This window comes from Aspergillus welwitschiae (assembly GCF_003344945.1).
Source record: "Aspergillus welwitschiae strain CBS 139.54b unplaced genomic scaffold BDQ94scaffold_4, whole genome shotgun sequence".
Taxonomy (NCBI): Eukaryota; Fungi; Ascomycota; class Eurotiomycetes; order Eurotiales; family Aspergillaceae; genus Aspergillus; species Aspergillus welwitschiae.
Genome location: NW_020798698.1, coordinates 317,086 through 340,158, shown reverse-complemented (window position 1 = coordinate 340,158; position 23,073 = coordinate 317,086). Strand labels below are relative to the sequence as shown.

Below are 23,073 nucleotides of genomic sequence, written 5' to 3'. Positions count from 1 at the left end.
ATGACTACAGTACTGGGATAGCAGCTGATTATTGCATCATAATCATCATCACCACTTTTGTAATTGTAAGCGTCTGGTATATACATTATGCGACAAATTTTTCAATCACCCATCCCTCCTTCGCATCCTTCCTCTGGATGACCTTCTTGGCTGGTAACGGCCACCGTGATCCGCCGGCCTCACCCACCAGAGACGGGATCACCCAGCATGATCGCCGCTGAGGGATACCCTCGATCAACTCCGTCTTGCCGATGGGCTTGCCGTACTCGATCAGCGGCGTGCCATGTGCCAGCGCAGAGAGCTGTAGTCCGCTAGGTGTGGCGAGGGGATACATCCGGATCTTAGGCGTCTGGTCTGCAGACACAATGGAGGGCGACGATTGCTGGAGATGCGAGTACACAATATACTGGGGCATTTCCTTAGCCGAGAGCTGCGCAATGACAGACGACGGGTGCACATAGACAGCCTTATCGTCAAGCTCCAAGCCGGGGCCGTCACGAGACCGCATCAGCGTGAAGTAGGGGACATCGATAGCTCGCTTGGGGGTACGGTGCATCTCAGGCGGGACGGGCGCAAGGTCCGCGCGGAGAGCAACATTGTCGATGAACCCAGCCGTGATGATCTGTTTGATGGCCTTGACCTGCTTTTCGGTCGGTTCGGGCAAGCGTGCCTGATAGGCCTGAACCAGGCCCGGGTTGTTGCTGCGCACGATGTCTGTCAGCTGGCGACGGAGCTGCGTGGCTTCCTTGAAGGCCTTTGCGCGCAGGAACATCTTTTCACAGAACGAATCTCCGTCGGAGGCGTATCCGTAGGCGCAAATCGCCGACAGGTACTTCAGCGCGTCGGAAGTATCATCGTGCTTGCTGAAGAGACGGTGCACCCGGGCGTAGTCCTTGTGGCGCTGCTCCCGAGCGGTGTCTTCGAGACGGTCCGAGTTCGTGTATACACCCTTGCCCTCGTTGTCGTCCTTGTTGGCTGGTACAGGATCGATCTGGTTCTCGGGAACAAACAGATCGCCTACTGCGAGGGCGGAAACAAGTGCGATGACGTACGGCATACAGCCGTGCTGGTGGCCAACGTACAGCATCTTGCCAAATCTGGGAGACAGAGGATACGTAGATAGGCGGTTACCTATTGGGGTGATCTGGCCTTCGGAGGTGAGTGCGCCCAGGTTCTTGAGAAGTTTCTCAGCCTTGGCAAGACCCTGACGGCTGGGTGGTGTCGGGAATGGGAAGTTGATAACATTGTGAAGTCCCATGCTCTTCATCTGAAGTACGACACCCTCGATCGGCGTCCGCAGAATCTCTGGGTCGGTGTATTCGGCGAATTCATTCTCGTAGATTGCCGAAGAGTATAGACGGTAGCAATGACCGGGTCCAGTTCTACCAGCACGTCCAGCTCGCTGATTGGCACTGGCCTTGCTGATCCATTCAATCTGGAATTTCTGGACGCCTGTTGCAAGATCGTACTGCTTCTCCTTTGCTCTACCACAGTCAAACACGTACTTTATGCCCGGGATTGTAAGACTAGTCTCAGCCACGTTGGTGGCTAAGACAATAAGGCGGGAGCCTTCCGGCGGGGGTTCGAAAACCCTAAGTTGCTCCTTGGTAGGAAGCTGGGAGTACAATGGGAGCACGTGGACCCGAGTCGTCGAGCTCATGGCCTCTTCACCAAGATCAAACTCGTCTTCATCTTCCTCGGGTTCATCCAACCCAGTGATTTCGAGATCGCTCTCGTCATCTTCCTGGTTGCCAGCAAGTGACAGGTCGGTACCGCCGATCTCGAGATCCTCTGCCTCAAGGGGTGCATCGTTGGCAGAGATTTGGACCTTGGCTTGAGTAGCTTCGCCGCGCTGGGTGGGTTTGAAGGCCTGCTTCAAACGCTTGGACAGCTGACGGATCTCATTCTGTCCGGTCATGAACACAAGCATTCCGCCCGGAGGTAGCTTGCGGTGACCCCTCGACACCTTGCGGAATGCCTCTTCGACATAATCGCGATGGGTACGTCGGGAGAAGTGTATGGTGACAGGGTACTGGCGACCTTGCGCCTGAACCAGGGGTGGCGGTCCTTGGCGGAAAAGATTCGGATTTTGCGTGAAATCAGAGATGCGCAGGGTGGCAGACATGACCACGAGCTTCAGAGGCTTGACAGACGGGTCTTCCTCCTGCATAGCCTTCCGCAAGTCGACAATGCGGCTGACCATTCCAATGAGAATATCGGTGTTGACGCTCCGTTCGTGGGCTTCATCAATCACGATGACTGAATACTTGCTGAGGGAGAAGTCTTCGGCAATCTCGCGAATGAGAATACCATCAGTCATGAACTTGATCGCGGTTTTGCTAGAGGCTGTGCTCTCAAATCGAATTTGATAGGAGACTTGGTCGGAGAATTCGCCCAGTTCTTCGCCTACACGCTTCGCCATACTGACTGCTGCGACTCGGCGCGGTTGAGTCACTCCGATCATGCCTGGATTGGGGCTGTCCGGGTTACCATAGCCCGCTTCGAAGAGGAACTGGGGAAGCTGGGTTGTCTTTCCGGAACCGGTGGCTCCCCATATAACGATCGAGGAATTATTGTAGATTGCTTCCATGATCTTCTGTTCCTCGCCAACAACCGGCAGACCCAAGCGTGCATTTTGTATTTCCTCTGACCGGTTAACCTGGACACTAAAGGCTTTCCGGTTAGGATCACCTGTGGTGACCTGAAGTTCCAAGGGTAAGGGTTCTTCCTCGGCAACGGTATTCCTGACTGGCTTCTTGCGTTCCGGGATGAAGGGCTGCTCCTCGACGACTGGAACAGTGGTAGGCTTGAAACCGATGGCATCATTGATCTGTTGCCTGGCCCAAGATTTGAAGGCAGATTGTCGAGGTTGGCCCACTTTATGCTTCTCTTCCTCTTTGTCTTCCTCGTCTTCGTCTTCTTCGCTCTCTTCATCATCGTCTTCATCGTCCTCTTCTTCCTCGCCATCACTCTCGCTTCCCTCATCGCTTGAGCCATCGGAGGATGTTCCCTCCGAATCTTCATCTTCGCCCTCTTCAGACTTCTCGTCTTCATCTTGATCCTCATCCGAGCCAAAGCCTTCCCACGGTACTTCTGGCATCGTGATCGTTATCTCGGGTTTCTTCGAAACCTGCTTTCGCTTCTTGAGAACCGGGAATCCATCTGGACCGAGTTCCAGAGGGCGCTTTAACCCGATACCGATCGCTGGATTCTCTGCGGGTTTTTGCGCGGGGGCTTCAGATTTAGATGCGCTAACAGTGGTCTTCAATTGGGGCAACGAATCGTCCGAATCATCGTCCGAGAGGTCAAGGTCCTGATCAAGGCGGGAGTCGGGTTCCGCAGTTCTAGATACGGCTGGTACTTCATCTTGTCGCTTGCGCTTTCCTAATTCCCTAGAGCTCTGGAGAGACGAGGTATCAACCTTGGATTCCGCGAGCTTTTTTAGCAGCTCAAGATTCTCTTCTTTCTTTAGCTTGTTTTCCTGCACAGAGCGTTAGATACAACATTGGGGGATAGTCAATGTAGAGTCGCACGCACAATATACTTGTCCAAGCGCTTCTGCTTCTTGGAAGAAACCTGAGCATGCTGTGCTCGCAATTCTTCTTTTAGCTTCTGCCGCTTAGCCTCCTTCTCATCCTTGGAGACGGGCGCAAGTTCGGCAACATTGGTGTCTACCGGGGCGGTTGTTGCCTCCCTTTGCTTGTGCTTTTGCTTTCGCTGGCGGGGGACAAACTTGGGCATGATCACTAGAATTGACCCTTTGCCTTAACTGCAAGACAAAGTGAATCAGGTCCCAGAATGAAAGCAAAAGTGAACCGCGATAAGAGAGTGCCGTGAAAAAAATCAGGCGGCGGCCACATTCTGCCCGGAAAGCGGTGAGTATAGACCTCACCGCCTGGGATGTACTTCACGGCGTGTCACCCCTCTTCACTCTCTCCTCTCCTCTCCTGCCTCGTCGCGTTTCCCTCGTGTTTATTATAGTGTTACTGTTTATTTTTATTCTTTTTTCATCATCCTAAGAAGAGAACTTGTGCATTTTATTGCTTGTCAGAGTATCTCTCAACATTAGGGACAACAAAAAACAACCATGGATAGTGCGCCTTTTGACATCAACCAACTCCAGGATCTAAACCTGCCCTACCCCGCAGTCACGAAGCAGGTTGTTGGAGATGTCAAGGGGATCCAGACAAATGTCACCTTGATCAAATTTAGTGACAGAATTCTAATCACAATCTCACAGAAAGGCCGACTAGGACATTGGGTTAGTCAATAATCATGCCATACTCTTCTCATCTCAACTAACCTACTTCAGCTTCACGTGCCACTTGAGAACAAAAACCCAGGAACAGAGGGCTTTCACACCATTTCTGAGCCGGCTGAGGACAGTCTTCTTCCTATTGGCAATTTGACTGCCACGTCACTGCTCGGTGGCCGGGCTCCTGGTCATGAGGTAGTTGGTCAGCTTTATGCTCGTCAAATCGCCAGTGCCATTGTCACCAAGACGCCCAATGAGAAACGTATGCTCGTTTTGGGCCTTGGGCTTGAAACTGCCGACGCGGATAGAGATGTCTTCTTTGCCGTCATTGACCTCGTGCTGCAATGCATCTAACGAGCCAATAAGGTGGCCCAATGACATGACCAACACTATGCTAGGAACTTCCACTTACCGAACTATATCCTCAACGTCACTCCTACGTCGCATGAGCTGCACGCACGGGTCCTGCCTCGCGAGTATTAGGTTGGTGAGACGTTTTCGTTCCATCCTAGTGAAGCCCACGAATATCAGTCTCCCAAGGACCTCGAAAGCTCCACTGAACAAAGCCTGGATCAAATCGTTCTCGTCAAACCCGGGGATTTTCCAATTTTCAGTGACAGCGACGGTCAAGTCGTGGACACGCAATGGTCCCTCCATTCTCAAGGTGGTAATGAAGAGCGAAAACCCCCAGCGACATCGAACTGCCGCTTCATGGTTCTTGTCACCAAGTGAGAGCACAAGCGAACCAAACGTTCTTTCTTTGTCGCACTCAATATCGAGACAAATGAATCCTCTGCGCTTATAAATGCATCGATCCAGCTTAAGGGGGACACTTTTGAGGTAATGCACAGTGGACCCTCCGTACTCCTTGAGGATAAGCCTGCTGTATGGAAGCGAATAGAAAAAGACCAGCAAGGCTTCATGGAAGATCTGATGTGAAGTCAGGAGGATAGCGAGGCCCGTGGTTGTCTGTGCGAATTTCTCTAGCTCCACGGTGCTCCAGTTGTGCGGGAATAGGCATTCCCATATTTTCAGTCTGACTTCCAGGGGGAGACGGTACAGGAGACACTTCGACATCGGCTGCGTGTCAAACTGGGCTACTTTCAGCATTTTTGTGATCCCTTCATCGACTACGTCACAGTACTTCGGCTGCTTGTCATGTTCTTCGAAATCACTAATAAGCCCTGTTTCTTTGTCGTACAATGGCTTGACAAAACGAATTACTGGTCTTGACGGCGTCCGATGTTAGCAGCAAATTGAGTTCGGGGTTGATCAACACGCTGAACACGACTTACCCACGATTGCTGGGATCATGGCGGTTATGCTCTTGCACCAGACTCTGATGCAGGCCTTGGCTTTCAAAGATTCCTGATGAAGCCACTCCAGCCATGTCATCGAGACGAAAATGCGCGGAATGTTTGGAGATGGGGTTCGGTTTTAGATTAAGCAGCAAACTGGGGTCAAGGCTAGTTGCAAGGATGGGCAGAAAAGGGGGATAGTCTGTGATAGTCGGGAAAACCATGACCTGGAGCAGCTGTGCATGGCCAACTGTTTGCATGGTCTCATTAGCCAAACGCAATCAAAACACAAGTTGCTAGTAGTGAATGATTACATTGTAGCAACATACTTGACACGCTGAGTTGTAGACCCAGTAATTACAGCTATCAGTATATGCCCATCTTTTCTCCCTTTCGACTCCCAGATGGAGACATTTGGCATCCTTCTGCCTATATGGTGCATTGGGGTTCAACTGGTGCTCTCCAGCTCAGCCCGTCTCGGTCACGTGCCAACTGCCAGGATCCCAGGGTGTGAAGTGAACCTGCACTCCCTCACTCCTAACAACTTCCTCCAAATCTATTCAACCTTCTTGTTTCTCAAATGTGATATTCCTTACTTAATTCTGAGATTATTTGTTTGATGAAATTAGTGTTGCGCTTGTTTTGCTGCGCTGGAGCATCTTCAGCATCGGCCTTGTAAACAGACAGCCTCCGGTACAAACCACCATAAGGCCTGTCTTTCTTTCCGCTGCTTGTTACCGACTCACCCTCTCTTAGTATCACTATCCTTCTATCCTCCTCTAACTGTTCACATTTGCTGTCACTGAAAAATTACTAAATATGGCGCCAAATGAAAAGGGACGGCAATTTGAGACGTTTGATCTTGACTCTGAACCTGACCAGCGTCGCAACGCCGAGAGACAGGTCGTGGATCTCACAGCAGAGTCAGATTCAGATGAAGTTATACCCGTCTTTCCGAAGTCGCGATCCGTAATTGGATCCGACACGGATGACGAAGCTGGTGATGACGATGAATATGATGAAGACTTGAAGAGAGCTATTGCGCTCTCGTTGCAAGAAGCTGAAGGAGGCCCACATAACGCCTCCAGTCACTTACATATTAGCGACTCTGGGAAAGGAGAGAGCCAGAACACTAGATCCCCCTCGGTAAAAGAGGTCGAAGGGAAGGCGAACGACCATGAACCTGCTAAGTCCATGGGTGTCCTTGGTCTCGATCGAAAGCAGATGGAGCAAGAGCGTCTCGCACGACTTGCTAAAAGAAAGGCTGAGGATACTAGCTCTATTGATCATCGTGAAGCTAAGCAATCGAAGATCGACTCAGCCCCAAGGCCTAGTGTCCAACCCACCATGGCTGCTGGGGGTACGATTATGTCCAAGTTCCAGCCTACAAGCTCTAGGTCCATCCCATCTACCTCACCGTCGACTCAATATCCAGAGGGTGCTGTCAAAAAGACGTGGGCCTTTGGATATCCTCGGCAAGGGGACGATATCAAGATCGAAGAGGTCTTGCAGAAGGCTGATCTAGAGCTTGCTGTTATGAGTTCATTCATGTGGGAGATGGAATGGCTGTTCAGTAAATTTAACATTGAGAAAACCCGTTTTATTCTGGTTATGCAGGCTGAGGATGATGCTACAGTGAGTATTTCCATTGTCCCTTGGATGCTGGAATCGAGTCTTTGTCTAGAACAAGCTAACCACTAGAGAAGAAACGTCAGTACGAATCAGAGACGGCGACCATGCGGAATTTGCGGTTATGCTTCCCACCAATGGGTGGGCAGGTCGTTTGCATGCACTCGAAGTTGATGTTGCTCTTCCACCCTGAATATCTTCGCCTGGTGGTACCGACTGCCAACCTAACCCCATATGACTGGGGTGAGATGAAAGGAGTCATGGAGAATGTAATAGGCACAAGAGCGTCAACCTCTGGTGAATCCCTGCTGACACACCTGTAGAGCGTCTTTCTTATTGACCTTCCGAAAAAGGATGTCCCGGAGAAGCCTACGACTCACTTCTACCAAGACCTTGTGGTTTTCCTTAAAGCCAGTACTCTTCATGAGAATATCATTGCCAAGCTCGATAATTTTGACTTTAGCAAAACATCGAAATATGCCTTTGTCCATACCATGTGAGTTTCCTTCCGCTAACACAAACCGCATCGAATATGTCTAACAGTCCCAGCGGTGGCTCTCACACAGATACGGCGTGGAAACGAACAGGCTACTGCGGCCTAGGTCGTGCAGTGAAAAGGCTGAACCTTTGTACATCCATACCACTCAACATTGACTACATCGTGAGCACACACTTTCTACCCATAAACATCTACTACATGCTCACAATTAAAAGGCCTCCTCCGTTGGCGCTATAACGGACCAATTTCTCCGCTGCATGTACCTCGCTTCACAAGGTACACAGACTCCCATATCCCCTGCCCCTAACCCCCATAGACCCGGCAACTGACACCTGGACCTCCCAAACCCAAAGGTGACGACGGCCTTACCGAGTTCAGCATCCGCTACGCCAAAACCTTCCCAGTCCCTCGACGCGACAATCCTTCCAAACTCCTCAAGAAAGACACAGGCTCCGAATGGAGTGACCGATTCCGTCTCTATTTCCCATCCCAGAACACAGTCGCAACTTCAAAAGGCGGTCCTCGCTGCGCAGGCACAGTCTGCTTCCAGTCAAAATGGTACAACGGCGAGAACTTCCCACGGCATATACTCCGCGACTGTGAAAGTCAAAGAAAGGGCTTGTTAATGCATAACAAGGTACTTATATCACCCCCCTTCCTTTCCCTTCAGGATATGGTCCTCACATCACTCAACGATAGATCCTCTACGTCCGCTCCGACGAACCCATCCCTTTATCAGAAACAACCCAATGCCGCGCATGGGCTTACATCGGAAGTGCCAATATGTCCGAAAGTGCTTGGTGCGTGTTCTACTCAATGACTGCCTCCCCCAAACCCAACACTCTAGTTCACTAACCCAACTCACCTCACTTCCACAGGGGCCGCCTCGTCCAAGACCGCTCAACAAAATCCCCCAAGCTCAACTGCCGAAACTGGGAATGCGGCGTAATAGTCCCCGTTATCGAAGATAGGACGGATACCCCAGAGGTTAAGGATAAGATACACGAAGATAAAGGCAAAGGCAAAGCCTCTGAATCTTCTTCGTTATCATCATCGGATAATGACGACGGGGCAAATCTCCCGGTTGTATTCGGGAATACTATTCCAGTTCCGATGCGTGTTCCCGGGGCGAGGTATGGAGGGGGGAGAAAGCCTTGGTATTTTGCGGAGAGTCAGTCTTGATGTTGGTTTTCTGTCGGAGTGGAAGTGATAGTTAAGGGGAAGTGTGAGTGGTTTATGATACTAGTCTGGATGTTAATCTTGGAAGGGGTAGGGAATTTATAATATTTGTGGGTAGATGTATGTGCAAAGATACAGACAGATACTTGTCTTGGTAGATAAGTAAGAAATATCTGACCAATCTGAAGATACAAAGTTGCTGCTACTTACTAGGAGGATATCAATGAAATATATATATGTCGGATGATATGCATTATGTACCTATTATGGGAATGAAATATAAACCCAAGAAAGAAACAAACAAAAAAAGGCTGACAAAAGAGCCAAGCCACCCAACAAACACACACGCTGATGCATCTCTATCTATCTGCATGATAACGTAAACCAGAAAAAGGGGGTAAAAAATTCCCGAACCGATATGCTTTTCTCTATCTTCCTCCTGTTTCATCTCGTATCTCAGGCCACATAAGCCTTGTATAAATATGACTGTATATATGTTTCTGATAGTGATGTGTTTTATTTTTGTTTTTGTTTATCCCATGATTATCATGAGAGGAGATAACTCACGCACCAGCATCTATTAGAATAGATGAATGGGCTGTGGTCGTAGAGACAGTGGCAAGAGCCTTAGTTCTGAGCCTTGGGGGATCTCACGAACAGCTTCTTGATGCTGCCGAACAGCATGCCCAGCACAGTGAAGACGTATCCAAGTCCAAAGGACCAGCCGCGCACGCGCACGCAGTAGATCATGAAGTAGACCAGGAACCAATTAATGATCACATAGGCCAGGAAGATACCGAAGCAGCGCCACTTGTCGCCATCGTGCACATTGAGGGTGTGCATGTACTGGGAGCCGTTGGCGTAAGGGCAGTACTGGCAATCTGAGGAGGCGTTGGGGTTGGAGAGATAGCCGACGCCAGCACTTGAAACCCAGTCGCCGGCGTACTGAGAGCAGGTTTGGCCCGGGGGAGGGTTGAAGTGAGTGGTTTCCGAGGACGCACATTCGATGTCAACCGTGGGGAAGACGCTCGAGATGACACCACGGAGCCACCAGGTGACCGGGTTGACGTAGTACATCCAGTACTTCCAGAACACAGGGTACGCGGAGTAAGGACGGACAACACCGTTGAACAAGCCGGTCATGACGAAGAAGAAGGGAAGGGTCTGGTGAACATGTCAGCTAGGCTTGCTTCTGTTAATTTGTAACGCAGAATAACTCACATTGGAAATGACGGTGAAGGACGGAGCAAAGGCACAGATCCATTGACCCCAGCTGGCTTGGAACAAGAAGAAAAGCACGGACATGAGGAAGACATATCCGGCATTACTCGAATCCGTAGGGAAACCAGCCGGGTAGTACCACAGCAACCAGTAGATCAGGCCGGAGATGATAGCCATCGGAATTTCACAGACGATGTTGGCCGTGCAGAATGCGACCCAGCCGTAGATACGACTGGGGTACTCACGTGCTTCCCAAAGTGCCCGATTGATGTAAAACTTGGGAACCAGACTGTTCAGGACGATAGGCGGAAGAAGAATGATCAAGAAGATCGAGAACATGCGGTCCTGCATGCTAGAAATGGTGTTTCCAAGCATCCAGAAGGTCTATATGAGATTAGCCGAGTGAACGCGAGGACGCGAGGAGAGTTAAAAGTCGAGGGTACTTACAAATCCGTTGAAGATACCAATGATGACACTGACGAAAAGCTTTCCATAGTAGTAGGAGGGATCTCTCCAGTACTGTCTGAAAAGTCTCATCATGAGGAGGTAGGTCTGGGTGGTAACAGGAGCAGCGAATTCATACGGCACGCCCTGCTCGTCAAGCGGAATTTTGCTGCGCTCTTCTCTGATCGTCTTGATCTCATCCAGAATCTTCTGGTTCTGCTCTGAGTTCCTCCATTCTTCGTTCCAGTCAAAGCTCTTGCCATCCTTCTTGGTCGCCTTAGCCGCCGTCTCAAGAATGAACTCTGCGACGTTCTTCGAAGGGGGGCAGACAACACCACGGTCGGCGAAGTACTTGATAACATCGCGTCCCTCGTGACCGACCGGGCCGAAGTAGAAGGTGTTACCGCCAGGGTTCAGAGCCAAGATCATGTCGAACTGTTGGATCAACATGGACGAGGGCTGGTGGATGGTACACACGATAGCCTGTCCGGCTTGAGAAAGCTTCTTCAAAAATCTCACGATGGAAAAGGCCGCTTGACTGTCCAGACCGCTAGTGGGCTCATCGAGGAAGAGGAGAAGATTGGGCTTGGCAGCCAGCTCGACACCGATGGTGACACGCTTCTTCTGCTCGACGTTGAGGGAGCCAATGATGGCATCCTGAATCTCCTCAAGCTCCAGCAGGTCGATAATCTGGTTGACATAGGCAAGCTTTTCCTCATCCGGAGTATTTCTGTCCTGACGAAGCAGCGCAGAGAATTCGAGAGCTTCGCGAATCGTAGCGGTGTTGTCATGGAGATCCATCTGCTCACAGAAGCCGGTGCCTCGCTGGAAGTCGGTGCCCAGAGGATGACCATCAACAAGCATATCGCCAGTCACCACACCCATCTTCTGACGCTGAGCGAGAGTGTTCAGGAGCGTAGTCTTACCAGCTCCGGAAGCACCCATCAAGGCGATCATGAGTCCGGGTTTAGCATAGCCATTGACACCATTCAGAAGCTTCCTTGTGCCATTGCCGTAGGGAACCGTATATTCAACGTTGGACCAGGTGAACACGCGATCGCTAGATGAGATGCGGTTGAACGTCTCGCTGTTGCTGTTGGACTGGGCCTGGACTCCAGCACCCTGGGTCTTCTCTTCGTCACTTCCCTTGCCGCTCTGCGCCGTGAGCTGCTTAGCACGCTTGGAGCGCTTGAATACCAAGGCGCCGCCACCACCACCGACGAACGAGAGGAACTCGGCAGCAAAAACGGTCACCAAGATGTAGAGCACAGTGAAGGCGATGACCACACCGAAGTTACGCCACATGTGATGGCGGGTGAACTGGTAGGCCGTCTCGATGTAGTTGGAACCCGAAACCTGCGTCTGCCCGAGCTGAGAGCCCGTGAGAGAGCATCCCTGGTATCTGGGATCCAAGTCAGAACCTTGAGGGACCAGCATCGATGGGGCGCAGTCCATGAGGCGGCCGGCAAACTCGTTGGAAAGAACGGCTTCGTAACTGTAAGACAACGGGTTCACGTAGAAGAGCCATCCAAACCAGATCGAACCATCGATAAGGGACTGTTTGGGAATGACATAGCCAACAAACAGGATCAACACGTTAAGCGCAATACCACTGAACCGGACGGCGTCGTCAATCGATGGCGAAAGCGCAGCGAACATGCGATACATGGCCGTGATGCAAAACGTTGTGGTATACACGAAAAGGAAGTAGATCCAGTACTTGGAAGCGGTCACGTCGAGCCCAGCCATAAAGTAAACGATGATAGTGAAGGGGACGACCATGCAGAAGATGGCCGGGAAGTCCACGACCACACGAGCAATGGAAACAGCCGACGGACGGTAGAAGGCGTAATCCTTGTGACGGGCAACAATGCCACGCCCACTGACCGCGGGCATCAGTTCCGTCAACTGCAACCAACCCAGGAACAGAATCGAGAAGAACAGAGCACCACCACGAGAGAAGGCACCGCTGGTGTTCAACGATTCACCATAAAACAAGGACGAAACAATCAGAGCGTTGGACAGGATAATAAAGTACTTGGTGTAGAGCGAGGTCTTGTCACCCCAGAGCAGCCAGAACTCACGACGCACACAGGCGGCGACCTGGCGGACCAGAGAAACGGTGTACGGCGACTTCTTGGACACGGTCTTACTCTTCGACTCGGCGACCGACTTCTGAAAGCGACGGGTACTCTCCTGGTTGGTGTCATGAAGCTGCTTCTCATAGCCGGAAACATCGTCCAGGATACGCTGGTAGGCGCTGCTTTGTCTGAAGACTGACTCGAGCTCTTCGGGGGTCTTCGGAGTCGAAGCTTCCCGGCCGGGCTGGAATTGACGGGCGTTCGGATCGCAGAGGGAGGTCAAGAAATCGGCCGTGGTCGACTGTTCGGGGCAGTAGAAACCAAGGTTCACGAAGTACTGTCTCGCCTCGTTGGCGGGCCCTTGGTAGAGCATGCGTCCCTGGTCGATCACCATTACCTTGTCCATGAGTTCGTAGATGCTCTCACCGGCTTGGTACAGAGTGACGAGCGTGGTCCGCTTGCTAATGTCGGTCATGATGCGCAGGGACTTGGCGTAATCCAGGGCGGTGCTGGCGTCGAGGCCTCTAGTGGAGTTATCCCAGCAGACGACAGAGGACTTGGTGGCCAGGGTTTCCGCGATACTGACACGCTTCCGCTCTCCACCGGACACACCGCGGACATACTCGTTGCCGACCACGGTGTTCTTGGTGTGCGAAATACCGAACATCTTCAACAGAGCATCGATGATGATGGGGATACTCGCCTTGTCGTGCTTCTTGGTCTTGTTGATGAGGGAGAACTTGAGCGTCTGCCAAACAGTAAGGTTGGGGAAGTGCTGGTCATCTTCCTGGTTGTAGTTGACCTCACCCCGGAAGTGCTTGTGCTGCTCCTCCGCGGACATACCGCCGTAGCTAATCTCACCCTCGACGCCGGCGAAGGCTTCTCTGTCGTTGGCGATGGTCTTCAGGAAGGTTGAGCAACCAGCACCAGGTCTTCCCAGCACCAGCATCATCTCACCCTCCCGCACGGCACCAGTGAAGTCGTGAAGCAAGTCTCGCACGGGAGGCTTGCGGCCAAAGCGGAGTTGGGGGGCGAACCTGCAGATAATGTTGTAGAGATCGGGTCCAAAGGTACCGATGACGGCGTCCGGAAGGGTACGAACAAAAGAAGCACCGGTCTCGACACCCTTGACGGTGACACCTTTGAACACCACGCCCACCTTCTTGGCGGGTTCGCCTGCGGTCGTCCGGCGTTCGAGATGGCCGCCCATCAAGAACTCGCTGAGGTCGAAACCACCATAACCGCTGTCCGTGGTACCGGACAAGTCGTCGTCGTCGTCATCCATAGCCTTCTCCTCATCGCGAGCCTGGCTGGCGCGCGAGCGCAAACGCTGGGCTTCTCGGGTAGCGGAACGGGTCTGGTGCAGACTGAGGCGGGTCAATTCCTTGCGCATTTCCTCGAAATCCTCCATGGCGCCGCGACGGGAGACGGGCTCCTCTTCCTGTTCTCCCCAACGGCCATCAGCAGACAGGTCGGTCACGCTGGTCGATTGAGAGGTCACGGTCTGGTCGGAGGCGAGAACGTGGGAGCTTTCTTGAACGTGGGAGTGCTCCTGGGTGATAGTCGGGACATTTTGCAATGCATCCGGCTGACGAGCTTCGTCAGCCATGGTGGAAGGGGTGGCGCCTGTCGTCAGGCGAATTCCGAGGTGGAGATCTGCAAGTCGAACGTAAGGTGGTGGTGATATTGTAGGTTACCAACGGGGGTGGCGCAAAGCGAAACGGCGAATCCAGGGATATTGTTGACGGTATGAAACTCCAACCGAAGTCAAGTGGGAGGGGAAAGGATCAGGATAATAAATAGATATTAATAGATAAGACCACGAATACGGGAAGGCAAGGGATAAAATCCAAGTTTGGGTATGTATGGAAGATATGTACAGCCAAAAGATAAAGGCGATGATTAGCGCAGTTAGGGGGAGTAGTTGAGGATGTGGCACGGGACTGGGGCGCTCCAGGAGCTCCAGCACACGCCTTGGAGAGGAGTGGAGATTGGGAAAGGGGAGGGATGGAGGAGAAAGAAAGAAAGACCGTAATCGACTCAAGGCGAGGAAGAAACAAGAGCCATCCACTGAGACATGGAGGAGGGGAAGAAAGATAATAAATACTAAGCCAGTCTGGACGGACGTTGCATCACGGGTATAAACGATATTGGCGGCGCCGGCGTTATCAGACGCTAACGCCGCGGGACCACCTGAAAAAAAATTCATGAGGAAACTGGAGAAACACAAGGCAAGATGGAGGCGGATTTGTCAGGATTGCAAAGGAGCAGCGACAATAGAGTCGGCTTGTGTCCACAGCAAATGGACCCGAAACGGACCAGGGTCCATATCCGTGGCGGCGACGGCGAGCAGACGGAATTAACCAAGCAATCAGAGAGCGCAGAGAGACGGATCGAAGAAGTGGATTGCTGACAATTGGAACTGCAGCAAGAAGGCGATGGAAGCTGGACATTCCATCGGGTGAACTGCGGATGTGGGTCTTTTTCTTTTCATGAGTCAAGATGAGGTCCACGGATGTCACTTTCTAGAAATATGATTGGTCATGGGGGCCATGGATTCAGGGGTCGGCTGGGACCGAAGGGTTCTGAAAGCGGAAGGAGCGACGCGGATTCAGCGAGGAATTCGAGGAAATCATCTTCCTGTGCGCACTTTCCTCGTTTTGACTTTGCTGTTTGGATTGTTTGTTTTCCCTGCTTGTCATCATCCCTAACGGTGGGTCGGAGATAAGCCTACTTTTCTTACTTCCACTGACTTCCAGACCGGCGTTAACAATCTGAAAATTCGAAGCGGGGTCTCTTTTCGGTTAGTCCGAAACACCTCGACTCGATTATTTGCTCTCTTTGGCTACCTTTACTTTATTTACTATCTTTTTTTTTTCCTTTTGGACTTGCATCGTCATCATCCATCATCATCATCACTCATCCTTTATTCTTGGCTTGATGGAAGCTGACTCTATATTATTAATCACTGTCAGCTAGTTAAGAGTAGTTAACTAACTAGCTCATCCCTCACTAACTGTTTCATATGCTTGGGTTGACATGAGCTCATTTAACTAATTTAAACTAACCATAAGTAGTTAAGTAATAGATATGTAGATAGTATCTGGATGCCTGATGTGTACTTCTGAACTGGGGACGCAGGGAGGTTTCCAGTAATTTCTACTAACGTGGGAACTAGTCACTTTTCTTGGTAGTACTAACTAGAATATTATTGCTATAATTATTGTTGTCATTATTAATCAATCATCGAGGATGACGATCCCTCATATTCATTCATCCATCCTTTCATACTAGAGATACTCGGTTCTGAGCTCAATCGGCAATCGGGAGAGGGTCCCCGGCACCCGAGTCAGCCTGCCGATGTCTTTCTGGCCAAACCCAGTCAGTCAACGATTCAGTCCAGGTGGGTTTGGTGCTGGCTCGGAACCAACTATGGAGTAAGGTAAGCCTGCTGCTTGTTGCTGCTCTGTTGCTGCAGCCACAATTCCCAGCTCAAAAGTTGCACGATCGCTCACTTTTTTTTCTTTTTCCTCTTTTTTCCCCCCTCCCTTTCTGCGTGTCTTTTCCGGCCGTGGCCTCTGGTTGGTTCTCATCTTTCCATGAAACAACCTTCTTGGGCAGAGCTTGGACCCGAGCCACACCTGATTCACCCGGGACTTCCATGCCGACCGGGTGCGATCTGTCAGATCTGATGGGTGCCGGTTCTCGCCCTTCTCGTGTAGTTTCCAACTGGGATTCCGAGGCCTCTTCGTTTCGCCTTGTGCTTTGAATTCCCCTTTTTCCCTGTTTGCTCCATTTTCCATCACACCGCTTGGGCCTCAATTTCCCCCTCCCCCTCCACCTCCCACATCTTCTTCCCCCCCAAGCAACAGCCCAACTACTACTTGGGCCACCAGCTGACGGCTCAGGACTATGCCTCCAGGCAACGACCTCACCTTATCTGACCAATAATGGTATCTTCACAATTACCCACTAACAGTCGTGTATTGGTCTAGGCCTTCCCTGCACGGTTCACCTCCACTCCCAAGCTCAAGCTTCCCATCTGGCTCTTCCTGAGCTTCGAGTGAACTAAGAAATACTACATCTTCTTCTTCCTTTTATTTTTTTACTTTCCGGAAGTTCTCCCTCGACTGATAATATGGACCGATACTTCAACCTCCTACACTCTATCCCAGGCTTCTTCCTAGGGGTGAATATGCTACTTTCGGGGACTGAGCATCACACGGCAATGCACTGCATCATCTACACCGGACAAACTCCAGAATGCGGGGTTTGAATGCAGAGTCCACCAGATAAATTAGCGCAAATTCCAGATCCGTGCATGTACTCTCCAACTAAGCAGTAAGTATAGCAGTGGCAGCTCCGGACGGATCCATGCGCATTTTGCGGTCAGCTCAGGCAGCTACGCAAAGCGCGGAGTGGCTCGTAATGTTTCTCTCGCTCCCTTTTTACTCCTCGATTTTCATGAATATCTATCTACTGTGGCGTACTTCATGCTCAGTGGTTCCCTGCACCTGGACGCAAAATTGCGATGTCAACCTGCACGTTGCTCGGTGTGAGTGCCTAGTTGGCACTAGCCCCAAGCATGCCCGGTCACTCTGGCCAGGGTCCGCGGTCTCTCGCACCGCTATAGCTCAACCCAGCCACTACTATCTTCTATGATCCAGCCTGTCCGGCTGCGAGCCACTTGCCAATGGTTTTCCGCTGCCTTTCATATTCTTGGCGTGGATCTACCTCTGCGGCCACCGGTGACACAATCCGGTTTCTTTGGAACAATTCACCTGGCGTTACAACCCTCGTGTCGATGTTATGGCTTGCCGTATTTTGGGTTGACGTATCCCATCTATTCGCATCATCTGACGGAATAGCATGCCCTCTGCACGTATGGTGAATGTTGTCCAAGCCATGAAACTACCAGATCCACGTGTTCGACGAAGGGTATAGGCTGGTCGTGTAACCGGGTCTCCTTCCGGAGCAAGACTGTCGGCCTGTCGATGTTATTCTCAACTAATGTCGCATTGATCAACAATCCCTGCTTTCTTTCAACAGCGGATAGCACGGCTATATGCATAGCCTGCAGGGAAGTACCCCACAATGGCGTTACTCTTCCGGCATCCGTTGCCGGTTCCCCCCAACCAAACCACTATGGTTATGGTTGTGTCTATGAGACTGAATCATCGCTCTCATGTGGGACTCCATGCAGGATGAACCTACTATATTAGGGAACAAGCAATTCCGCGTCGTTGCCACCAGATTCAGTGGCCAATTCAGTTCGATACATTAATCAGTCCAGGGTATGTCTTTGGATGCATATGGTTGGATGTGGATGGGGCCAGCTCCTCACAGACCAACGAAGCTGCATCGAGTGCTGTCAATCACAAATCCTTCCTGCTAACCAAATGCTACTAGCTCGTTGCTAGCTTGTCTTTTGGGGGTGGATCGACACGAGGTTTGTCCAGCTACACACTGCTCGCAAACAAGCATCAATCAACTATGAACCTAGGGTGTTCTGCTACGCTTCCAGCTTCGTACTAGGGCGTATTGGAGATCTGCATAGTGGCTGGACTGGGCCCTAGCGGCTTAGACTAGACACGGGGCAACGGTGTAGATTTTGCAGACTGTTGCTTGGCAGATGGGTCTTTCCGGTAGACATAATATCTTCAGGGAAGGTGGATCCGTAAGCAGCGGTCTGTACAGGTATCTCACGGCAAAAATGTCTCATTGATGAAGACAAATGACAGCATTCTTTTCATTAACGGCAGTAACTGGTAGACAAAGAGCCTGATACGGATTTCCGAATGCTGCCTGTATAATACTTGTTCTGGTCACAGCCGGCTTTGGAGCAGGCTATAAGGAATGCAGCTGAGTCTAGAGTCGGATAGTTCCAATACACTAAAGTCTTCCAAGTTGATTGATATCTGCTTAGTAGTTTACCCGTGAACGAACCTTGCTAGTTACAGATCACGATATCACTCTAGTCATGGACTGTAGCTGGGTCTCATGGCGATACCTCCCTCTATCCAGCAATGATACTCCACGCGGTGACTCGAAACAACAGGTTTCCAAGCAGACACTCGATCGTTATCAGATCGCAAGATCAGACTAACAACTTGATCTCGCGGTGGATAGCATCAACCGGATCTCCTGATCGTCGTAGCAGCTGATAGCGGCGCGACGACTATATGAGCTGGATTTCTGGCTTAGCGCTGCTTTAGTAGAGATTGGTAGAGATCAGCCCTACGGCCCCTTGCATAGTCTGAGATCAGGTAGATTATCCGTCTAGCATTGGGGATATTGAAGCGCATTGAGAAGTTACGGGGACGATGCAAATAAGGTTCCCGTGACTGGATCCGCCTCCCATCTTTCTACCCGGCTCAACATCTTCCTTCCAGCCATCCTTCATGCCCACCTTTCCTCCCCTCATTACCTCCGTCGAGGTCAGTCTCTCATCGAAAGACCTTCTTCTTTTCACCTGACAATGGTCTTCGTAATGATCGCTGTCGACTGATTCCGCTCCTCTTGGCGCCCGCGATCCATGCGGCCATCGCAGACTCCCAGCTGACCCGCGCCGCCTCTCTCACCTGATATAACCTCGTCCATCTGTCGATTCGTTTGTCGTCATCGTTCCTCCCCAACACTGGCTCATAATGGCCTCTTTGATAAGTTCGCGAAACTCGGGCATTCCACCCGCAAAACGCACTTATCCCCCCGACATACCATAGCACCTTTTTCCCCCCGACCTCCTTCTCCGCACTGCCTTCTGATGGAGATCCAACAACAATATTGCAATGGGTATTCGGGATGACCGCGATGGAGGAGAAATGCCATCCTTCACCATGGCACACCCTACAATGGCCATGGTGACAATTGATCGTCCTGCCGCTCCAGCGCCGGATTCTTCGTCCCCCCTGAAACCAGCCGCCCAAGCTAAGCAACCCTCTGACCCGACGGCCACCCCAGACCCCAACCTTGTCAACCCCCGTCTTCTCGTGAATGGAGCTTGTATCTACGAGCGACACCTTCCAGGAGATGCGTACATTACTGCACACGTGCAGCGCCTTCAGCACGGGTTCTACGCCAGCCCCGCCGTGTCCAACCAAGACCACAACCACGTGGACTTCCTCGGTATCACCTTCGTCTTCCACTCGCCCAATACACTCTCCCATCGCTTCAAAGCAGCTACAATTCGGGCCTCTGTTCAGAGCGCAAGGGAGCAGTCATCGTCGAGTAACCGGACCCGCCATCCCCGCTTCCTCATGCATGCCCCGCACCTCCTCTACGGCGCCGTCTCCCCTGAAACACTACAGTGGAACTACAGCCTCAGCGGGTCGCTTGGAGTCTCTGACCTCCCTCTCGTCGCGAGCCTCTCACCCAGCGGTGGCATGAATGGTCGTTATAAGCGGTATGAGATGATGCGGATTCAAGGGTCGGTGCGATCGCTCAAAAGCCCGCGTGGTCGAGCCTTCGATGTTGAGGGCGGCGAGATCGTGTGGACCCTGGAGGAGAACAACCTGCAGCGATCGGGCCTGCCGCGCGAGTTCACCTTCGCCATGTTGATCTCAAAACCCCGCGCGGAGAGCCGGGTCCAGTTTGCGCTGGACATCGACCCCGTCGTCCAATGCTGGTGGGCAAGTTACCCGGGGCCCCTGCTAGCCCTACCGCGATACAAGCCCGTGCGTCGACGGCCGGTGGATTTCCGGACAGAAGTGGGCCAGCGTTTCGAGCCCCTCACGGCAGACAAGGGGTTCAACTTTGCTGCCCTAGAAAGCTCATTTGATAATTACGTGCATATGCCGGGGCGGAAGTTCTCATCTGGCGTACGTGGTACCCCAATTCCCTCGAGTGTTGGAATTTGGGAGGAGAGCAGGAATATATACTGACATTGGAGTTTGCAGATCTCCCCAGACGGCGGAATATCTCAAGACGACAACGAAGTCCGACGCGACGTGACCCGCGATTGGACGATGATCGAACCGTTGCGTGGAGTTCCCAAGCTCCCCGCCTTGCTGCCGGGCAAATCGGGACTCAACCTCAACCAGCCCATTCCTGCAATACCGGGATTCGACCCGGGGAGTTTCACAATGCGGTTACTGTTGGATAATGCACATGGGTCAAGCAGCCGGTACGCGCATGTGACATCGGAAGTGACCAACGTACGAAACGGGCAGCGAACGGAGCGACGAAGCAAGGGAAATAATAAATAGCATTTTTAGCATGGAGTTGGCGGGTGTCTGATTGTCTTGGTTTGTTAGCGATTAGCATGATATACCCGGCATACTAGATTGAATCGCTAGAATTGGGTGAACTTTTGCGCAGCGATCAGTTTAGATATAATTCAAAAGGGTCGATGCTGTACCTCCAAAGTAGAGTATGGACCATTTTATTATTGTCATCATTTACATAGTACTACTACGAGATGAAGTAGCATGATATTTCACCCATGAAAAATATACTACTGGTATATACTACCAAGTTCCATGATATGAAGTGTAGTAAATCGCCATATTCTACTCTACAGTGTCTGTACAAACTACGAAGTAATAGGTAAGTGAGAGTTATAGACACACAACATCATCACCACCACCATCACTACTAGTAAACGTAAACAAGTAAACCCAAGCTACGAAGCCAGTATCATATATACTTCTTCGCCTAGTCCTTAACAAGTACCCAGAGTGATATACGAAAGAGGAAACAACAGCAACATCGGTAATCCTCTTACAGTATCGTATAATACAGTATCGTCACGTAAGGTTCTTACTAAGAAAGTAGTGACGTAACACCCACCCACCAATTCCATAACTATCGAGCAACAACGCTTACCACCACGCAAACAGAATAATGAGGATAGACTCTATATGAGTTATATTACCAGGAAATAGGAAGTAAACAAATTATCCAAGTATATATGGATCTTAAGCTAGCACATGTTCTGCAGACGGTTATCTAACTCAAACAACCTGCCAACCACATATTAGTAGTTAGTTACACATGATGATCATGTGTAATGACTCTTCCTAACTACTAATATTCCGCATGGAATCAATGAATCGAAGCGAAGCTCTTTAGACATTAGAATGATATTAATTAATAAAGTAACTAATAGGAGTAAAGTATTTAATCAATCAAATCGAATATAACTCCAAATAAACAAAACACCCCATACTTCCTTTTCCCATATCAACCAACCAAACCACCTTTCTCATGATTATCAGAGATCCCATACATCAACAACCTCATACCATAACAAACAATCCTCTGAAAGAGAAAGAGAGAAAAAGAAAGAGATAGAAGAATCAAGAAACGGTCTAGATCATACTCCTCCCTCCCGCCGGTAAGATACTAGTTAAGCTGTGGAGGGTGTGTTGTGGAGGCAAGTGTCACCGTGACATTTAACTTCATCTATTATCCACATCCACCATTTCTACTACCAGACAAGACCCTCTTAACTTCCCGCTTCGATCGATCGCATCGATCAACTAATTCCACTAATTCCACTTCTATCTGAAATGAATATGTGGACCTCTTTTCTTGACTACTACCCAGTTCCCTGTTTTTTGATAATACGTAGTACTATACTTTCATACTAGCTAAGGTACTACTAGATGGTCTAGACCATTGGGGATTTGATTGATTGATTGGCTGGCAAATTCAATGTTATGTGTATGTGAACTATATGTCTACTACATCGTGGATGATAACCCTTGATAGATAGTATGTCTTGACCTTATGAGGTATAGGTATATAACATGACACAAGAGGAAAGTTGTAGCTAGTAGAAGTAGTTGTAGTAGCAACAACCACTGCATTCTCATAATATTTAACAGAAGATTGAATAATTAATCCTTTGAATAATCGGGATGTCTAGACCCCCGACAATGATGTGATGACATGATAATTGATGATATCATCAGCTTGTCCTTTCCGCACATGACCTTAAAGAAAAGCCCTTCCGTAGCATCAAAACGAACCACAATACCCGCCCACTAATAGTTGCGTAAAGCGAAAGCAGCGCACATTGGGGAATATGAGCTTTTTAAAGAAACCCCAGGATTGATTGACTGATTGGTTGTACGCATGCATCACTGGCGGGATCATCTCGTCAAAAAGTTTCCATGTACACCACTAAAGACCCATGGTTTCTCCCATATGTAACAACTAAGGATATGATGATAGCGAACCAAGCACACAAAAGCAATGAGCATCAAGTAGTAGCACGTAGCAAGACAACAAAACAGAACAAAAGAGTTGACAGATAGCCGCCCCAGAACCATGCCACCCAAAACCGTCCCATTGCTCATAATCGCATGAAAAAGAACAGAAAACCAATCCACACTCGCGCAAATCAGGAACCCTCCAAACAGCAAAAACACGGAATAAATCCCAGAAAACCCCCCAGGGTACTACCCGCGAACAGGCTAATAAAGATATAAAGAGAAAAGAAGGTATTTTGATCGACATCGTATC

General features: G+C 50.5%; 9 protein-coding genes across 9 annotated transcripts; 3 read left to right on the top strand and 6 right to left on the bottom strand.

Moving 5' to 3' along the window:
• Nucleotides 1–85: 85 nt before the first annotated feature.
• On the bottom strand, nt 86–3,741 carry BDQ94DRAFT_166591 (ATP-dependent RNA helicase ECM16; the record flags this gene model as incomplete). Its single annotated transcript, XM_026770585.1, has 2 exons — nt 86–3,481; nt 3,538–3,741. The coding sequence occupies 2 exons, from the start codon at nt 3,739–3,741 to the stop codon at nt 86–88; spliced, it is 3,600 nt and encodes a 1,199-aa protein (XP_026630415.1).
• A 222-nt stretch (nt 3,742–3,963) lies between these two features.
• BDQ94DRAFT_136349 (uncharacterized protein) lies at nt 3,964–5,956 on the bottom strand. Its single transcript, XM_026764842.1, has 2 exons — nt 4,313–5,956; nt 3,964–4,261 (listed from the first exon to the last, which is right to left on the bottom strand). The coding sequence occupies exon 1, from the start codon at nt 5,363–5,365 to the stop codon at nt 4,664–4,666; it is 702 nt and encodes a 233-aa protein (XP_026630413.1). The 5' UTR covers nt 5,366–5,956; the 3' UTR covers nt 3,964–4,261; nt 4,313–4,663.
• On the top strand, nt 4,088–4,609 carry BDQ94DRAFT_166590 (uncharacterized protein; the record flags this gene model as incomplete). Its single annotated transcript, XM_026770584.1, has 2 exons — nt 4,088–4,261; nt 4,313–4,609. The coding sequence occupies 2 exons, from the start codon at nt 4,088–4,090 to the stop codon at nt 4,607–4,609; spliced, it is 471 nt and encodes a 156-aa protein (XP_026630414.1).
• Nucleotides 5,456–5,956, bottom strand: BDQ94DRAFT_89679 (uncharacterized protein). Its single transcript, XM_026776793.1, has one exon. The coding sequence runs from the start codon at nt 5,811–5,813 to the stop codon at nt 5,547–5,549; it is 267 nt and encodes an 88-aa protein (XP_026630412.1). The 5' UTR covers nt 5,814–5,956; the 3' UTR covers nt 5,456–5,546.
• A 158-nt stretch (nt 5,957–6,114) lies between these two features.
• Nucleotides 6,115–9,082, top strand: BDQ94DRAFT_182727 (uncharacterized protein). The gene is made up of 8 exons (XM_026774226.1): nt 6,115–7,188; nt 7,260–7,451; nt 7,506–7,678; nt 7,732–7,843; nt 7,897–7,957; nt 8,035–8,318; nt 8,381–8,481; nt 8,560–9,082. Exons 1-8 carry the CDS (start codon nt 6,373–6,375, stop codon nt 8,861–8,863), a joined length of 2,043 nt encoding a protein of 680 aa, XP_026630411.1. The 5' UTR covers nt 6,115–6,372; the 3' UTR covers nt 8,864–9,082.
• atrF (ABC drug exporter AtrF) lies at nt 8,883–14,215 on the bottom strand (the record flags this gene model as incomplete). Its single annotated transcript, XM_026774225.1, has 3 exons — nt 8,883–10,024; nt 10,082–10,465; nt 10,529–14,215. 3 exons carry the CDS (start codon nt 14,213–14,215, stop codon nt 9,488–9,490), a joined length of 4,608 nt encoding a protein of 1,535 aa, XP_026630410.1. The 3' UTR covers nt 8,883–9,487.
• A 476-nt stretch (nt 14,216–14,691) lies between these two features.
• On the bottom strand, nt 14,692–15,205 carry BDQ94DRAFT_136339 (uncharacterized protein). The gene has a single exon (XM_026764841.1). It carries the CDS (start codon nt 15,057–15,059, stop codon nt 14,775–14,777), a length of 285 nt encoding a protein of 94 aa, XP_026630409.1. The 5' UTR covers nt 15,060–15,205; the 3' UTR covers nt 14,692–14,774.
• A 697-nt stretch (nt 15,206–15,902) lies between these two features.
• On the bottom strand, nt 15,903–16,694 carry BDQ94DRAFT_89638 (uncharacterized protein). Its single transcript, XM_026776792.1, has one exon. The coding sequence runs from the start codon at nt 16,407–16,409 to the stop codon at nt 15,993–15,995; it is 417 nt and encodes a 138-aa protein (XP_026630408.1). The 5' UTR covers nt 16,410–16,694; the 3' UTR covers nt 15,903–15,992.
• A 2,748-nt stretch (nt 16,695–19,442) lies between these two features.
• Nucleotides 19,443–20,810, top strand: BDQ94DRAFT_166586 (uncharacterized protein; the record flags this gene model as incomplete). Its single annotated transcript, XM_026770583.1, has 2 exons — nt 19,443–20,423; nt 20,502–20,810. The coding sequence occupies 2 exons, from the start codon at nt 19,443–19,445 to the stop codon at nt 20,808–20,810; spliced, it is 1,290 nt and encodes a 429-aa protein (XP_026630407.1).
• Between the last annotated feature and the right edge of the window lie 2,263 nt (nt 20,811–23,073).

What these genes read in the sequence shown, in the direction of transcription:
- BDQ94DRAFT_89679 (XM_026776793.1), bottom strand. Translation starts at nt 5,813, where the DNA reads ATGCAAACAGTTGGCCATGCACAGCTGCTCCAGGTCATGGTTTTCCCG.
- BDQ94DRAFT_182727 (XM_026774226.1), top strand. Translation starts at nt 6,373, where the DNA reads ATGGCGCCAAATGAAAAGGGACGGCAATTTGAGACGTTTGATCTTGAC. An exon ending in CATGTACCTCGCTTCACAAG is followed by an intron (nt 7,958 to 8,034) that starts GTACACAGACTC and finishes CCAAACCCAAAG; the next exon opens with GTGACGACGGCCTTACCGAG. An exon ending in GCTTGTTAATGCATAACAAG is followed by an intron (nt 8,319 to 8,380) that starts GTACTTATATCA and finishes ACTCAACGATAG; the next exon opens with ATCCTCTACGTCCGCTCCGA.
- BDQ94DRAFT_136349 (XM_026764842.1), bottom strand. Translation starts at nt 5,365, where the DNA reads ATGCTGAAAGTAGCCCAGTTTGACACGCAGCCGATGTCGAAGTGTCTC.
- BDQ94DRAFT_136339 (XM_026764841.1), bottom strand. Translation starts at nt 15,059, where the DNA reads ATGTCCAGCTTCCATCGCCTTCTTGCTGCAGTTCCAATTGTCAGCAAT.
- BDQ94DRAFT_89638 (XM_026776792.1), bottom strand. Translation starts at nt 16,409, where the DNA reads ATGGAAAATGGAGCAAACAGGGAAAAAGGGGAATTCAAAGCACAAGGC.